Source organism: Corythoichthys intestinalis, chromosome 8 (assembly GCF_030265065.1).
Source record: "Corythoichthys intestinalis isolate RoL2023-P3 chromosome 8, ASM3026506v1, whole genome shotgun sequence".
NCBI classification, from domain to species: domain Eukaryota; kingdom Metazoa; phylum Chordata; class Actinopteri; order Syngnathiformes; family Syngnathidae; genus Corythoichthys; species Corythoichthys intestinalis.
In genome coordinates, this window is record NC_080402.1 from 49,638,260 (window position 1) to 49,657,064 (window position 18,805).

The 18,805-nt window shown below is 39.8% G+C and overlaps 1 protein-coding gene across 3 annotated transcripts; it reads left to right on the top strand.

Moving 5' to 3' along the window:
* Nucleotides 1–1,116: 1,116 nt before the first annotated feature.
* On the top strand, nucleotides 1,117–16,344 carry LOC130920593 (uncharacterized). 3 transcript variants are annotated; one of them, XM_057843918.1, is made up of 5 exons: nucleotides 1,117–1,210; nucleotides 12,763–12,895; nucleotides 13,275–13,390; nucleotides 13,459–13,479; nucleotides 15,257–16,344. In XM_057843918.1, exons 2-5 carry the CDS (start codon nucleotides 12,875–12,877, stop codon nucleotides 16,182–16,184), a joined length of 1,086 nt encoding a protein of 361 aa, XP_057699901.1. In that variant the 5' UTR covers nucleotides 1,117–1,210; nucleotides 12,763–12,874; the 3' UTR covers nucleotides 16,185–16,344. The 3 variants fall into 3 exon arrangements, with proteins under 3 accessions (XP_057699901.1, XP_057699902.1, XP_057699903.1); XM_057843919.1 differs by having other exon boundaries at nucleotides 1,117–1,132; XM_057843920.1 differs by lacking the exon at nucleotides 1,117–1,210 and having other exon boundaries at nucleotides 11,964–12,895.
* Nucleotides 16,345–18,805: the final 2,461 nt, after the last annotated feature.

The window sequence follows — 18,805 nt, forward strand, 5'->3', positions numbered from 1 at the left end:
TCAAATATCTACAGGAAAACTAATCTAAAGGTTCTCTGATCCAACTAGTATTTCCATTCATTTGTTTATTTTTAAACACATAATCAATACAATCACAACCAACATAACAACTATATCAAAATTACATTACACAACAAATACGCAAATACACTATTGAAATGTATTAAAAGAGGAACATATGTTTTTCCAGCTTTAACATTTGAAGAATGTTCAAATGATCGAATATGTTGTTTGGCTTTGTTTTCAAGTATACAAAGAAATCGGTTTATGATTAGTAGGGATGGGAATTGATAGGATTTTTACGATTCCGATTCCATTATCGATATTGATTAACGATTCAATTCTTTATCGATTCTTTTATCGATTCTAATTTGGGGGAAAAAGAAGAACAAACGTTTTGATTGGCATTGAGTTTGTTTGATCAGAAGTCACAACCTTAAAAACTCACAACAAGGTCAAAAGAGGCCCAAAGCCTCAATATTAACTGTGGCAATAAGTGGCAAATGCACAAGAATGTAACATTTTACTGAAACATTTTTGTAACAGAAATAAAAAATATTGGTATATATTGGCATATAGGTCGTTGGTCTGCCGTTAGCAATATATGTTAAACTTGCAGGCGTCCCCAAACTTTTTCCAGTGAGGGCCGCATAACTTTTCCCTTCTCTGATGAGGGCCCGGGGTCAGTTTGTAACAGAAAAAGTGTGACGATTGCAGGAGTGCCGAAATGTAAAAAAATATTGTTTTTCAGAATGCCACAATCAAATAACCCTTTCTGGATATTTCACGGAACAAAAGTAAATAAAATAAAAATGATAATATAATAATAACTAATAAAAATAACACTATTAATCAAATCGATAATAACAAAATAACCCTCTCTGAGTTCTTCACAGAAAAAGGCCAGAAAATAATTAACACTATTAAGAAAAAAAAAATTTCAAAATGTTCTCTGGTATTGTTCAGGGGGCGGGCCATAGTTTGGGGATCCCCTGTTAAAGTAGTATTTACCAGTACAGTATATTGAAATGCATGCCTTTTAGTTTTTATGGCGCTTTCACGCTCAAGTGGGGGCGCCCTTGCGCTTCCTGACGTGAAGAAGAAGAAATGCCGCATCCAAGCAAGTGAGCAAGTGAGTGAGAGAGGGAAGCACTGCTGTGACCCTACGTTCTTTGTTAATGCTTGTAAAATATCTACAGAGGCAACGCCTGTATGTATCATATTTTGTGTTGTTGCTGTGTGTTTCCACTCGCGATCGGACACTTAAATTCAGTTGTGTAGTGGTTTGAACGATGTGCTAATGCTAGCGAACGCATGCTAACTGCATTGTTATTACTGAATTAGCCGCTAATCATCGCTGATTTACGTTGATGCAAACCTGTTTGTTATTGGGGACGAAATTGATTTGTTTCATATCTATTTTTAGTTTCACTCTTCAAGTGATGGTTGAATAAAGTCAGCAAATTATACCAACGTCTTCTTTATCGTCATTTCGGAGTTTAGCTAGCTGTATAGCTGTCTCTGTGAGGACAGTGCAGTCTATTTCCTCCCGATGCAGATATCTCCACCTTCCCTCCCGATGCAGTTATCTCCACCTTGCAATGATTGTAAGTAGTTTTCTTGTAATTTTTCCTCGTGAAGTGAAGACACACTTTTGAGCGTCTGAACCTACGTGCTGTCATTGTTATGTTTGCAGCTGCAATGCTCGTGCTAAACCGTTCGTAACCTTTCATTTTCACCCGCTTTCCTGGTGAAGTGTAGCCAAACTTTGGAGCGGGTGGTTCTTGGCGCCATGCTAGTTTCATGTGTTTGGACAACAAGACTGTCACGACGCAATATGCGTCTTCAGGACTCGTTAAAGGGATCGTTAAGGCTTTTTCATTGTGATGTCGAGGCCTCGAAACACTAGGAACCGGTTCCGAATTGGAATCGGATTTCGATTCCCATCCCTAATGATTAATATATCTGGATTTATGACTATACTAGAGTTGTCCGATTTTATCAGGCATGAGATAATATGGGCCGATAAAAGCATTTAAAAATCATTTTGGATAATATCGACGTCAGTTTTTAATTTTCGGATTTGGGCCAATATGCATGTTGCCTTCAAAGTGAATAAAGGTAATATTACGCAAAATAAGGAGAGAAGGCACACAATTTTTTTTTAACTTTAGTTTTTTATTTTTATCCAGTCACCAGATAAATTGAACATACATTTCTGAGCAATGGAATCCAACTTGACAACTATGTGACCTTAATGAATAAGAGGACAGTACACCCTAAGACAGACAAACAAAAAACCCATACATGCAAAACAAAAAAAACCAACAAAAAACACTTATACACGTAAACAGCACCTCGTCGGTCATAAAAATATACTGTATATTAGGGTCATGTCTCCGTGGTTCAGCCGTAGCCGTAAATATAATGAACTTTTGGGTCCAGCAGGAGGAGCGGCCTCATACCGTATGTCACTAACGGGGAGAAAGAGAAAAGAAAAAAACAAAGGGAAAAAAAAGGCACAAAACAACAAAAATAAACAAATCGTTATTCGGGAATCTGAGGGAAATTCAAGGCCCGAGCATACACTAAGAAGTGGTCCGTCTTGCATAAAAAAAATGTTCGTAGCCACCAAGCGTATATCGATCTTTTCTAAATGGACACAATTCAAGATTGATTTAATCCAAAGCGTATGAGAGGGTTAGGTGGGAGATTTCCACGCAAGTAGAATCAGTCGTCTAGCTAAAAGGGTGACAAAGGCAATTCTGTCGTGATCCATCTTGGATAATTCCAACAAAGATAAGAATGTTCCAAACGGCGCTATGGTGGGGTCTGGACTTATTTGTACGTCGCATATTTCTGAAATTGTCTTAAATACCTCCAGCCAAACGTTATATAAAAACGGGCAAGACGAAAACATGTGGGTATGATTAACTGGTGAACGGTTACATCGTGCACAGGTAGGGGCAGCATCTTTATAAATCTTGGACAACCGGTCCTTAGTCCAGTGTGCTCTACGAATAATTTTGCACTGAATAAGACCATGCCGTGCACAAATTGATGAGGAATGAACTCTTTTTTTTTTTGTGCAGCCTCCCATACTTCCTCCGAAATCACCCCACCCAGTTCCTGTTCCAAAGAGCTTAAATTGGTGCCGAAGAGAGATTTTGTATGGTACAGATTTGGCTGTAAATAATCTCTGCCCGCTATTGGGGCAGAGAATGAAACAGCCTGATGCCCAAAGTGGCGTCTGAACTGGTTCCACATCCTTAACGTCACTCGAACACACGTATTTCGTGTAAATGATACAAAAGGGCTTGCAATTGAAGAGTGAGCAAAGGAAGGTAGTATCGCAGGCAGGGGCGCCGTATAGGGGTGAAAAGTGAGACTGATTCTAAGGGCCCATGCCCTGATGTGGGCCCACAAAGGAAATTAGAACAATAGTTAATCGTTTGCAAAATAGAATATTTATCTTTATAATTTTAATAGGAATAAAACGATGGGTTTCGTTTTCTTGTTTTGTTTTTGGCAAAAAGTAAACACTCAGAGAGCATATGTATTGAGCGACATGCACCTATTCGAAAACATGAATTCCAAATAATGTCCAAATAATTTTGGTATCCTACAGATGTTGAAAATTGGTGTGGAAATTTTCTTTTTTTACAATCTTGAATCCAGTTTGCCAAGAATTTATTGAATTTAGTTTGTCATCAATTGAATTTAGTTTGTTAACAAGGGACCTCGCTTCGGAGCTGTAGCCTATAGTGGAGATCGCGAGTTTCCAGATGGGGCTAAGCCTACACCATAATGAAATACTGTAATTGTTTGCTAGCTAGTGTTTGCTCCACTTTTAGCTTACATTTAATCAGTACAGCAGGCAAATCCTTAGCAATCTCTTCATACTAAAACAGTTGTATACTGTATAGCCTACTGTAATGTATACTGTAGTCAAGGGCGTAGGTTTGGTCTCAACATTGGTAGCGATAATATTACAGCTTAACCTGCATGTACACATTTTGCTCAGGATGGGACATTAATAATACCAAAGAGATTGGGTAAACGGGGGTCAGGGCTACATTTCTCACGAATATGAACCTAATTAATTGATATACCAAATCAGGGGGGCTCATGACGTTGATCATGATCGACCAGTCAATCACAAAGCCAGTGTGGGTAACTCGCAGCACGACCCCCCCCCACCACCCCTCTCTAAGCAGCTTCTTGCTAATGTTTTTCTAGTTCGATAGTTGCCAGCAGAGGTTACTACACTTCTCACAGTTTATTTAATGTTAACATTAGAAAACACAAAGAGAAGGACACTTATCTCGAAGCAGCTTCCAACTTGAGTTTTGCAGGTTAGCAAGTTCACACAGTTTAATGTTATGCTAACACTGATGCAGGTTGGACCTACAGTAGCAAAATTAATGGTGTGTTCCCCACTTCCAAAACAATGAAGTCTTTTCACATTTCTAACAGTGGCTGCTGCTGGCTGAAAAAAACTTCTCATATCTCTAATATCTAATGTGTGTGTGTGTGTGTGTGAGGGTTAAATCATCAGCCAATCAAATGTGCATTTAGGAGGAAAAAATGGACCGGCACATTCAGCAAGTGAAAAGATGTAAATGTAAATCTAAACATAATTTAAAAATTCACTTAATAATGGTGGGGTCAATTACAACAATTAAAACATATGGGAAGACAATATAAATAACCTATAGTGCCTTGCAAAAGTATTCGGCCCCCTTGAATCTCGCAACCTTTCGCCACATTTCAGCCTTCAAACATAAAGATATGAAATTTAATTTTTTTGTCAAGAATCAACAACAAGTAGGACACAATCGTGAAGTGGAACAACATTTATTGGATAATTTAAACTTTTTTGACAAATAAAAAACTGAAAAGTTGGGCGTGCAATATTATTCGGCCCCTTTACTTTCAGTGCAGCAAACTCACTCCAGAAGTTCAGTGAGGATCTCTGAATGATCCAATGTTGTCCTAAATGACCGATGATGATAAATAGAATCCAAATGTGTGTAATCAAGTCTCCGTATAAATGCACCTGCTCTGTGATAGTCTCAGGGTTCTGTTTAAAGTGCAGAGAGCATTATGAAAACCAAGGAACACACCAGGCAGGTCCGAGATACTGTTGTGGAGAAGTTTAAAGCCGGATTTGGATACAAAAAGATTTCCCAAGCTTTAAACATCTCAAGGAGCACTATACAAGCCATCATATTGAAATGGAAGGAGCATCAGACCACTGCAAATCTACCAAGACCCGGCCGTCCTTCCAAACTTTCTTCTCAAACAAGGAGAAAACTGATCAGAGATGCAGCCAAGAGGCCCATGATCACTCTGGATGAACTGCAGAGATCTACAGCTGAGGTGGGAGAGTCTGTCCATAGGACAACAATCAGTCGTACACTGCACAAATCTGGCCTTTATGGAAGAGTGGCAAGAAGAAAGCCATTTCTCAAAGATATCCATAAAAAGTCTCGTTTAAAGTTTGCCACAAGCCACCTGGGAGACACACCAAACATGTGGAAGAAGGTGCTCTGGTCAGATGAAACCAAAATTGAACTTTTTGGCCACAATGCAAAACGATATGTTTGGCGTAAAAGCAACACAGCTCATCACCATAAAACACACCATCCCCACTGTCAAAGATGGTGGTGGCAGCATCATGGTTAGGGCCTGCTTTTCTTCAGCAGGGACAGGGAAGATGGTTAAAATTGACGGGAAGATGGATGCAGCCAAATACAGGAACATTCTGGAAGAAAACCTGTTGGTATCTGCACAAGACCTGAGACTGGGACAGAGATTTATCTTTCAACAGGACAATGATCCAAAACATAAAGCCAAATCTACAATGGAATGGTTCAAAAATAAACGTATCCAGGTGTTAGAATGGCCAAGTCAAAGTCCAGACCTGAATCCAATTGAGAATCTGTGGAAAGAGCTGAAGACTGCTGTTCACAAACACTCTCCATCCAACCTCACTGAGCTCGAGCTGTTTTGCAAGGAAGAATGGGCAAGAATGTCAGTCTCTCGATGTGCAAAACTGATAGAAACATACCCCAAGCGACTTGCAGCTGTAATTGGAGCAAAAGGTGGCGCTACAAAGTATTAACGCAAGGGGGCCGAATAATATTGCACGCCCCACTTTTCAGTTTTTTATTTTTTAAAAAAGTTTAAATTATCCAATATATTTTTTTCCACTTCACGATTCTGTCCCACTTGTTGTTGATTCTTGACAAAAAGTTAAAATTTTATATCTTTATGTTTGAAGCCTGAAATGTGGCGAAAGGTTGCAAGGTTCAAGGGGGCCGAATACTTTTGCAAGGCACTGTATATAACTGAAGTCATTACATAACGCAAATAAGGTTGCTTAAAAGTTGATGGGGACAATTTAAGCATCCTGAAAAGTTGGTAGTGTTTTGTCCCAATCGTCCCTATGAAAACCTACGCCCTTGACTGTAGTATAGCTAAGCTCAAACAAAACATTTATTCTCAGTCATTCGTTATGGTATTTGCTTTGAGAATATTTCTAATAAAATATATTTAGATTGTAAAAGATGGCCTTTAGTACATTTCTTATAGATGAAATCAGTCTATTCATTATTGCTCTATATGCTGTATGTTTACATAAATATATTTTCATCTTAAATTAATGCAGAAAATGCACAAATTAGTGTGTAAAGATTCACCAGAAGGCAGGAAATTATGCAGTTGATACTCTAAATGTGTGTGTGTTTCCCGGCACTGGTGGTTGGGCCCAAAGTGATATCTTTTCATGGGGCCCTAAATCCCTGGCAGCGCCCCTGATCACAGGTGTGGATGGCCTCACCTCCATTTACAACCATACCGGAACTGAAGTCTCTTCTGGAGCTTTAAGCCAATATTTAATGGTCTTAATATTTGCAGCCCAATTGGAAGTGCTAGGCCGCCATTTATCCAGGCTCTTTGTAACAACTGCCTCCGTATTCCGGGGGTTTCGTACCCCGAAGAAAAGACAATAGTAAACTATCTACTTTCTTAATAAAAATCTGAGAAAGGAAGATAGGATGACATTGGAAAGGGTATAGAAATTTAGGAAGTGTGTTCATGTTAATTGCATTGACCCTTGCAATCAGTGAAATCCGAAGTAGGAACCAGCGTTTCAAATCTTCTTTAGTGCGAGTTAGTAGCGGCATAAAATTTGATTGGTATAGAGCTTTAAATGTGTTTGTAACGTGTATTCCAAGATATGTAAATTGTTTATCGGCTAATTTGAAAGGTAAAGTATCCAAAGGGAAGGTCTTGGCTGCTGTATTAAGAGGCATCAGCTCGCTTTTATTCAAACTGAGCTCATAGTCTGATAAGCAACGGAATGTTGAAAGTGTTGTTAAAATGGCAAGCATAGATATTGGGTGCTCAGAAACATACAGCAGTAGGTCATCAGCGTACAGCGACACTTTGTGCTCAATTCCATATCTAACTATTCCCTTTATACCGGCTAGTGAGCGTATTGATATCGCCAGAGGTTCTATAACTAGGACGAACAGCAGGGGACTGAGGGCAACCCTGTCTGTGTACAACAGTTTGACCCATGAAATAAATCTTGGGCCAAACCCAAATTTATTCAGAGTATATAAGAGAACGCAATTCTACCCGATCAAATGCTTTCTCCGCGTCGACCGAGACTAGTGCCTCGGAGATATTTAGAGATTGTGGATTATACAAAACATTAAACAGTCGTCGCAGGTTAAAAAAGGAAGGCTTGTTTCGAATGAAACCAGTTTGGTTGGGTGAAATAATAGAGGGGAGAACCGGATCCAGCCGAATTGCCGGAATTTTTGCAAAAATTTTATAATCCGCATTCGGTAAACTAATTGGTCGATGCGACGCACAGTCAAGAGGGTCTTTGTTTTTCTTGAGAATGAGACATACAGTATTGTTGCATGAAATGGGGTTTGCGGAAAACACCCTTTGTCTAGTGAGTTGTTGTACATGTTAATTAACAAGTGAGAAATTTTGGGAGCAAATTTCTTATAAATTTCAACTGGATGTCCGTCAGGGCCAGGCGTCTTGCCTGAGCTGAATGACTGGATGCCGCTAAGGAGCTCCTCAGTTGTAATCGGCTGCTCCAGTATATCAGCTATATCTGCTACAAGCCAACAGTTAAAGTCACCCACAAGAATCAGCCAGTTTGAGTCAAGGTCAGGTAGAGCAGAAAAAATAGATTTAAAAAAAACTCCCCACTATCCCAATTTGGAAATAGATATTTACAAGAAACATTTTACTGTCTAACAGTCTGTCAATAACTATAATATACCTGCCATTGGGATCTGCCATTAGCTTCGTGCACGTGAAATTTACGGATTTATGAATCAAGATTGCCACACCTCTGGCCTTGCCCAGAAATGAAGAATGAAAAACATGACTTGCCCATCTGGTTTTAAGCACTAGGTGTTTGTGAGGTTTGAGATGGGTTTCTTGCAGGAACACTACATGGGCGTTTAATTGATGAATGCGATGTAATACCTTACTACGTTTAACCGGGTTGTTAATACCTCTACAGTTCTAGGTAAGAAAATTGAGGCCGCCCCCTCCAGCTGGAGGAGCACCACACTGGACACTCACGTTATGTCAAGGAAAAAAGAGAAATCAAAAAGTTAATCAACAAGAGTGCACCATGTAAGGCAGGGGTCGGGAACCTTTTTGGCTGAGAGAACCATGAACACATATTTTTAAATGTAATCTGTGAGAGCCATACTATATGTTTAAAACCAAAAATACAAGTAATATGTGAATTTTATGTAAATTCAACACTTTTAAAATACAATTAGTCTCTGAATTATTTGTAATAACTTATATAAATAATATTAACTTAATTAAATAAGTAATAATAATTAAATAATATTAAAATAGTTATTTTAATATTAATATAATAATAATATATATATATCTATACAGGGGTGCACATAATTTTTTTGCCCAGGTTCTCAGAGGAGGACCTGGAGATGTGACTTGGTCCTCATTGAGCTTGAGAGCCGACCCGCCTGATGCGATAAATTTATGACAAGCTTTACTTAGAGCCAATTAACTTTAATTAATTATATTAACAATTAATGCTTGATTAACATCAACTGGCACAACAAAATTGCCTTTACTGTGAAGTGAAATGTAAAGAAATAAAAAGCACCAATTCAAAATAAAGGGCATTATGCGGCTCCCACATTAACTCCAAGCCTTTTTAAAAGTGGGATGTCCTCCTCAAAAGACCTCATTGAACGTGCATGTTTAGCTTTGTAAAATGCGAGCAAAAACACGTTTGTCAGTGCATGTCGCTGTTCATTACCTTTATTCTGCCCTTTACGCCACTTGTCCATAGGGCGAGTGGGGTCCTGTTTGACATCGATAGTTTGCTTAATTGCCACATGCTCTCTGTTTTTTTCGTGCTTTTCAAAGTTTGGATGGCTGAAATTCTTTGAGCCTACATAAAATGCGCTGCTCTTATCGGAGACATTGGGATTCTCACGGCACATTTTGTACCGCATTTCCGTGCGAGCATCATTTGCTTCTAGCCATGGGACCTCCTGTAGCCACTTTTCAGCAAAAGTCTTTTTTTCGGTAGCTCCGGTGACGTCTCTGTCGTCTGTCTGTCTTTTGACAGGGGTGGGGGAACACGGAAGTAATTACACAGTGTGGCCTGCCTCTTCGACATTTTGAGAAGTTATTTCCTCGTGTCCGCCGCAAATACAGTGGTCAGCCATCGGTACGCAAAAGCGTATGGAATCCGTTGAGGGCCAGCGCGTTTGTCTACGTCCAGTACGCATGAGCGCATGCGGACCACTTATGTGCACCCCTGTATATATATATATATATATATGGTATGAGTTGTACTTACTGTTTCAAACCAGCAGGAGGCAGCATTCGCTTCTTGGCGTGCATGGGCAATAAATGTTCGCATTTTAGAGCGAATAAGAAATGAGCCGTCTTTGCAGCAATGCGAGACGGATGTTGTAAACTAGTTTTTTTTTTCTTGATTCAGGTGAGAAAAAGAGTATAATTTGACTGTGTATATTAGCGGATTGCTTTATTTTAGTATGATCATGATATATAATGTGTGTTAATATAGTTTAGAAATATGTTCATCGTTAAGTATCTTTATGTATGATTGCAGATGTGTTCGTAATGGCGAGCGGACGACGAGTGAATGCTAGTAGTGCCTAAAATGCAGAAGTTAAATGTTTTGTCAAAAAAACTTGTATTTGTTCATTAATATAATAATATAAGAATTTGCATTTTAGAGCGAATAAGAAATGAGCCGTCGGTGTGCAGCAATGCGAGACGTACGTTGTTTTTTTCTTGTTTCAGCTGTACAAGAAAAATGAAAATAAAACAAAATTAAATGTGTAGCAACAGACCAGAACATTTAATCTCTGTCTGCAGCACGGTACAGATGTATAGCTATTATTTCAACCGACTGCCACACGCATCATCAGACTTTTCAGACGTTCTCCACTGCCACCGACGTCCTGAATGTCGCCTGATCACTGGCTTGCCAATGGAACAAATATGAGCAGCCCTTACTGGTTGCTCTTTTTAACGCTTCCCCTGTGGCCCTTACGCCCACCTGGTTTTACCCGAGGTCTTAGCGCCCTTCCCATTACATAACGAAACTTTTTTATTTTTTTAATAATTGAAGATTTGTCTTATGCAGCCGTCAAAAGAGTCATATCTGGCTCGCGAGCCATATGCAGCCGTCAAAAATAAATACTTCTGAATTGCGGAAGCTGGGTCTGCCAATCAAATTGTAAAACATAAATTACTTTATACCAGTGGTTCTTAACCTTGCTAAAGGTACCCAACCCCACAAGTTTCAAATGTGGATTCACCGAACCCATCGGAGTTAGAAAACAAAGCAATTTTTTTCTAATTCAAAACCAATATATCTAAGCTAGCAAGCTAATAATTGAGCAAATCCCAATTCAAAGGTCTCCTCATTTTGACAGCATGTTTTTTAAACAGGTCAAAATTTAAGACCACACTACCAATTGGTCTGTTGTATTCCCTCATACCAAGTGCGAGTCAACCTTCCACTGAGCAAACCAGTTCCTCCTCCTATCAGATCGAGGACTAGCAGTTAAAAGAAGTTGATTAAGCCAGTGAATTGGGAGCAAACCAGTCCAAAACCTGGTGTGAAAAGCCACTTTGCCTAGATTTAATCAGCGTACAAAAATATTACTACGTTTCTTTACCTTCGCCGAACACCTTAGATTTAGTCACCGGGGGTTCGATCGCACGCAGGTTAAGAACCACAGCTCTATACAAAGAGTGAAAAAAAAAAACAAAAACAAAAAAACAAGCAAACAAAAACAAAAAACTTTTAGTCGCGAACTGGGTCTCCCGATGAAAAGACAGTCCAATAGCTCTTGTAATGAGCATTGAGCGATGAGCATTTCAGTTGCCAAGCAGCAGCATCAACAATAATGATAGTGGGGGGGGGGGGGGGGGGGAGTAGCACTTTATAGTCGCCAAAATCGATTTCCCTTATAAAAAATAATTCCATTCTTATGAATCATTGAGACCACGAATGGGATTTGTAGGATGCACTGCAAACAAACATTTAATTTTGAAGGCTCATTATGTATTTGTAGTCAACTTAGTCATTTTCATAGTAAGCTAATATAGCTAATACAGAAACATACAGCATGTGTTGCTTTAATTATAAGGCTTATATAAGGCTTTTAATCTTTTGGGGCTCCACATATATTTGTTGTTTTTTTGGGTTGCCCACTGCCTTAATAGGAATTGGGAAGCAAAGCAAGGGCTACACCCATTGAACTTGCTTTGCCCTTTGTGTGCATGTAGGTGGAATTAGTTTACGTGTGTCAAAACATTTCCATTTGGCAATATGTATTTAGCAACACGATTCAATTTGGCAATATTCGGTGAGATATTTGATTTGCCAATATTTGCAGCTTGGCCCAATGTTGACTTGTGGAACAAAGGCCGGTTTGAACCTGTGTTATGGCAAGGAAGTTTTATTGAGAACAAAGCATATTTTTATTATAAGTAATCATTAATTAGAGCAAATATATAATAAACATCCCTCTCATCATCTCCCCCCCTTTTATTCAATATTCGCGACAAAAATGGGCTTTAGTCAAACGAATCATTGAATTCGTTGGTGCATATTCTCATGAACAGGAGGAGGAGGTGGTGGCTGGAACAGTGCATCAGGAAGAGAAATGTAATCCTCATTATCATCATAAAAGGAACATTAAATTCGACAATGGCAACATGGGCACCTGTGTCATTCTCATTATTTTGGCGAAGCAATGGATATATTTCTTGTCATGTAGAATTTGTTGGGGCCATAACAGTTGAGATAAGTTGATTAAGCAGTGCACCAATGCAGGGAATACTACAACAACCACATAATGTAAGAACTGCGGGAGACATGGCGACAGTGACAGCAGAGAAAATAGAAGAGACTTATATTTCCCAAAAGTCCCTTCCACCACTCAGACAACGCAGAGGTGGTAACCCTCGAGTGCTTCATCTTTCGGTTCAGGGAACGAATGGCGCGGGGAATTCCTATTGCAATATTATGAGTATGACCATTATCCCAGGAAGAGCGTTGGCTTCTGGGTAGAAAGACAAGAGAGCCAAATTTTGAGGATTCAAACGGAAAACTGTTTATTAATACATACCACATTACAAAAATTAAAACATACTCTATATTATAAATACATTTTTTCCCCCCATGACTGACAGGTGAGGCTCTGCCTTCCATGAATGCACGTCACTGGTTTGCACTTCCCCCTGGATGACACAAGATATAAATAATGAGCCCGTGTTCCTGATTTGACTTTATTTCCAGTCGCACATGACGTCTTCATTTGGTCAGGTAAAATTCTTCTTCTTCTCTTCAAAAATCCAAAAATATTATTATTTGTTGTTGCTTCACATTTTATCGGACGTGTTTTTTCATTCATCTGCCTACAAAATCAATGTAACTGAAACGCTTTGACTGCCATTGTTAACTAGAGACGTCCACTCCATTTTAACTGAGAGTTGAAATTAAGTGGACGTCTATTGCCGACAGTAGGTGATTTTAATATCAATTTCCCTCTTTCACTAACTACCACCACAGATAAAATGTGACCTGAGTTTGCAGTGAATAAATTAAGCCAATGACAACTTTTGAATCCATGTCCACTATAGTGTTGATGAAAGGGTTCAAACTTGAACCTCTGATTCTGGAATGATCCATTGTATGTGTGTAGATGGCGAAAATGCATGGGCGTCTGCTGGCGTTGCTGTTGGTCATCACGGTGACAGCGACCACCGCGACCATCAGTCAGAACCAATTGGCCACACTGATGAACGGAATTCTCCGCAAGTACGTTTGCTGAGATTTTTGTTTTGAGGGACGACTCTTGGTTTGACCTCCACGTTTTGTCTCCGCAGGTTGAACGGTCAAACATTCAAGTAAGTAGAAGAAGACCAGGCCTCAACTGCCAATGTTTTTGCATCTTTCATGGCATCTTTTCTCAATTCCTTAAACAAAAAGGACGTATATTGTTGGCGATCACTGGTAATGAGTTAAATACTTAGAAATAAATACGTTTTTATTCATTTGAATTTTATTAACATTTTATTCATTTATGAATGTATTTATTCATTAAAAAAAGTATATTCACAATGAATAGAATAATGCTTAGTCATTCAATCTGGACTTCCCCTTGTACTTTAAAGACAGTATTTTCTGTGTATGTAAACTTACAAAGAATCACAACCACAAGAAAGACAGAACCACAAAAAAAAATTGTAATATAAATTTTTCTCATTATTGTGGCATTTTAAAAAATTAAATAATTACAATAATACCAATTAAAACAGGAGAGGGTTAGTCTGATTTGACTTCAGACAGTGAGACAAGTGTATGTAAACTTCGGGGGGCGGTGGCATGTCCCCTCGGCCCTTCCCTGAGGGTCTGTTAAAGTTGGCGCGGATGGTCCGGGGGACTGCCCTGGGTCTCGGGGGGATGAGTGTTGCTCCAGGAGGGCTGGGCCAGGTGGAAATGCCGTAAAAGACGAAATGCTACACATTCCTGTGCAGCATTTCCACTTTTATGTAGCACTATCACACATCTGAGTGGGTTCATGCATGAATGGTTGCAATTAGACACACTCAGGAAGAGAGATTGTCGGTGCCAGGATTAGTGATCAGGTAGCATAGAATAGGATGTCAACCTATCCACACTTGCATGTGATTAACATAATACTAGGTTGCCCACCTCACATTTATGAACTGTGGACACTTCACAAATCACATGTCCTTTTGACTCACCTTCCCTCCTCTTACTCCTCAATTATCAGGCCCCCCACATGGTGTCCAAAGGTAAATAGAATGAGCCAACGTTAGCACCACTATGGTTATCGGTAGCATAGGCATTTAAAAATGTATTTTGTGTTGTTGTTTGTTCTTCTTCCTTCTGTCTGCTTCCTTTCCTTCTGTCCCCTCATAACCTATGCCTGCTCGCTGCTTTCACCTAATAAACAAAACACAGGGAAAAACCACAATGGGAGTATATCAAACTCCCTTGTGATACATTAAAACTGTTCACACCATAAGAACACTCAGATTCCTATTCTCTGTGTCTAAGCAGCTGAACAGGATAGGTTAAAAAAAAATGCAAGCTACTGTATATATGTCACTGCAACCAGATGTCCTTTCTGCAGAAAATATAATGCAAAAATTTCTAGCAAAAAACTTCAAACTTGGATGATTACATTTCTCATATTCAGATAGTTGCTACTAGGGTTTCACATCTTAGTTTTGTTTGTTCATTCATAATTTTAATATTTTTATCATTGCTACAATTGTTTAAGTTTTAATTGTATTAACTCAGAGTGTACTTCATTTGAAATATTCCCATTTCACTTATATTTTTTTTACACAAGTTCTTTTGTTTATATTTTCAAAAATAAAAGCATTTCAAGTTTTTTTGTGTATTTTTTTCCCCCGAAAATGAACCGAACCGTGCAATTTAAAAAACGAACTGAACTTAAATTACATTTTAGTGTACCGCTACACTCTTAATATACGTATATATATTATATTCAATTATATTTCAAAATTGATTTCTTCTTCTGAAAGTATCAGACTGTTGAATTGGTTCTCATTTAGAAGCGGGTCAGTGTTTTGTTGCACATTTTTTTGTACCCACGCTCATAACATTCCATGTGCGTGTTTCATCTTTCAGAAGGCTGCCAATGTTCAGTCTGGCTGTGAGCATCCCGCGTAACGAACAGGGCACGTACGATCTCAATCAAGTGCACTTGGACGAAAGCGTGAGGGACGCCATCCTGCACTGCAACGTTTACTCGAACCGAAACGCAGTGGCCGCCACCGTTCTGAAGTGGCCCAATGTGCTTCAAAACTGTCCCAATGCATTGGTCATGTGGGAAGATGTTCTGCAAAAGTGCAAGGAAGAATCCATGACGTGGCAAGATGTGGACAGAAAATGCCGTTGGGCCATGAAAAACCACCGAGCAGATCATGCTGAGTACCGGGTTCTGAAGGAGTTTCAACACTGGTCTGAAGATAAGGACAAGTCGGGTTTGTTACTGCTCTACGTATATGCGTCATCATGCACAGACCAATGCACTGGCGAAGGCGATGAGCGGAGCATCCTAAACTTGGTGGAGGGCATCCGGCAATGGACAGAGTACGCTGTCGTCTTCTCTAAAGTTTTTGAACCCAAGGAATCCAGATTGGCCGGATGTAACCCTCTCTCCGTTGGCGAAAGGGAGGCTGCCCTCATCCGTCTGGGGAATCATCTGGGTCAAAATGGCCTCCAAAAGATCTTCCGTTGTGACAGAGTCAAAACCAACAAGGGTAACACCATAATGGTGTGTGACAGCTGTTCCACTGAGGGGGATGTCACACCTCGTTGTTATAGGAACCCAAACCAACGCAGGAACATCGCCAAAACTCAGGGCCAGGGCCTTCCCAGGCAGGCTGGCCAACTTGGGGTGGCGCTTCTAACAAGTTGGGCTGCAAACCCAGCAGGCGGGGTGGGGCGTCTCCTGGCCGAGTCCGTTCCAGTCGTAGGCGGGGGGCGTCTCGAGGGCGAGTTCACTCAAGTTGTAAGCGGGGACGGGGTTGATGACAAGCAACGACATGAGTGAGCAATTTGTGTCAACTCTCCGAAGCTCCTGCTTGCTAAATGCTAAGCTAACTTTGTATCAAACAGCATTAAAGTTTTCAGAAATCCTAGTGCTTTCCTGTTTTTTTAAAAAAAAATTTTTACAATAAATATTTTCACAAAGTTTAATTAGTTTAAGTCATGATTAAATAACCTTGTTATGGTTTATTATTTTTCATTCTGTTTAAGTTAAAACAAAATAATATTTTAAAACAAAATGTAAGATGTGGAAAATTTAAGTATACTACAATTATTTTTTATCATTCTACGACACACAGTGTCAAATATTGTTTTTAACATAATGGTTTATTATATTATGTAGCATATATATATAGCCCTGCGACTGGCTGGCAACCAGTTCAGGGTGTCCCCTGCCTACTGCCCGTAGTTAGCTGGGATAGGCTCCAGCACCTCCGCATGGAAAATGAATGAATGAATGAATGAATATATATACAGTGCCTTGCAAAAGTATCCGGCCCCCTTGAACCTTGCAACCTTTCGCCACATTTCAGGCTTCAAACATAAAGATATAAAATTTGAATTTTTTGTCAAGAATCAACAACAAGTGGGACACAATCGTGAAGTGGAACAACATTTATTGGATAATTTAAACTTTTTTAACAAATAAAAAACTGAAAAGTGGGGCGTGCAATATTATTCGGCCCCCTTGCATTAATACTTTGTAGCGCCACCTTTTGCTCCAATTACAGCTGCAAGTCGCTTGGGGTATGTTTCTATCAGTTTTGCACATTGAGAGACTGACATTCTTGCCCATTCTTCCTTGCAAAACAGCTCGAGCTCAGTGAGGTTGGATGGAGAGTGTTTGTGAACAGCAGTCTTCAGCTCTTTCCACAGATTCTCGATTGGATTCAGGTCTGGACTTTGACTTGGCCATTCTAACACCTGGATACGTTTATTTTTTAACCATTCCATTGTAGATTTGGCTTTATGTTTTGGATCATTGTCCTGTTGGAAGATAAATCTCCGTCCCAGTCTCAGGTCTTGTGCAGATACCAACAGGTTTTCTTCCAGAATGTTCCTGTATTTGGCTGCATCCATCTTCCCGTCAATTTTAACCATCTTCCCTGTCCCTGCTGAAGAAAAGCAGGCCCAAACCATGATGCTGCCACCACCATGTTTGGCAGTGGGGATGGTGTGTTCAGGGTGATGAGCTGTGTTGCTTTTACGCCAAACATATCGTTTTGCATTGTGGCCAAATAGTTCAATTTTGGTTTCATCTGACCAGAGCACCTTCTTCCACATGTTTGGTGTGTCTCCCAGGTGGCTTGTGGCAAACTTTAAACGAGACTTTTTATGGATATCTTTGAGAAATGGCTTTCTTCTTGCCACTCTTCCATAAAGGCCAGATTTGTGCAGTGTACGACTTATTGTTGTCCTATGGACAGACTCTCCCACCTCAGCTGTAGATCTCTGCAGTTCATCCAGAGTGATCATGGGCCTCTTGGCTGCATCTCTGATCAGTTTTCTCCTTGTTTGAGAAGAAAGTTTGGAAGGATGGCCGGGTCTTGGTAGATTTGCAGTGGTCTGATGCTCCTTCCATTTCAATATGATGGCTTGCACAGTGCTCCTTGAGATGTTTAAAGCTTGGGAAATGGTTTTCATAATGCTCTCTGCACTTTAAACAGAACCCTGAGACTATCACAGAGCAGGTGCAGTTATACGGAGACTTGATTACACACAGGTGGATTCTATTTATTATCATCGGTCATTTAGGACAACATTGGATCATTCAGAGATCCTCACTGAACTTCTGGAGTGAGTTTGCTGCACTGAAAGTAAAGGGGCCGAATAATATTGCACGCCCCACTTTTCAGTTTTTTATTTGTTAAAAAAGTTTAAATTACCCAATAAATGTTGTTCCACTTCACGATTGTGTCCCACTTGTTGTTGACTCTTGACAAAAAAATTAAATTTCATATCTTTATGTTTGAAGCCTGAAATGTGGCGAAAGGTTGCAAGATTCAAGGGGGCCGAATACTTTTGCAAGGCACTGTATATATATATATATATATATATATACAGAGGTTGCGCTAGACTTTTTCGTTGTCTGTCATTTTGACTGACAGGGTCACAAAAATCCGGTCATAATCTATTTTTACCCGTCACTTAAATTTTTAAAATGATGATAATGACATTGTGGTGACCCTTTGTTTGGCATAATTCACCTTCTGTACTTGTGTGTCCATTTGGCCGAGCGCGTTACCGGTGTAGGTTCAAGCGCCTACACTGGCTACGACAGTCACGTGACAGAGACACTTAAGAGCCGCGCGCGGTCCCCTCACTATCCACTCGCTCTCGCTATATGATTGGACGAAGAGTCGAAATGCTCTCCCGTGAAATGCCTGTTTAAAAATGTTCCCGTTGTTACTTCTTGCGATCGCTTATAAGTGCCCATTTAAAAAGGAAAAGCGATGGATGATACTACACACAGAGCGTATTATTAACAAATGTTAAAGTTGTATAATTATATAGCGAGAATAAGGAACATCACTGTCAAGCGCAAGCCCCCGTGAGTGGATAGTGAGGGGAATAGGATCGTGCGCCTACAGCTAACAAGACTCTTAACGTTGCATACCGCTTCAA

Coding starts and splice junctions, on each gene's coding strand:
- LOC130920593 (XM_057843918.1), top strand. CDS start 12,875: ATGACGTCTTCATTTGGTCAG. Junction 13,391..13,458: donor ATGAACGGAATTCTCCGCAA/GTACGTTTGCTG, acceptor TTGTCTCCGCAG/GTTGAACGGTCAAACATTCA. Junction 13,480..15,256: donor TTGAACGGTCAAACATTCAA/GTAAGTAGAAGA, acceptor TTCATCTTTCAG/AAGGCTGCCAATGTTCAGTC.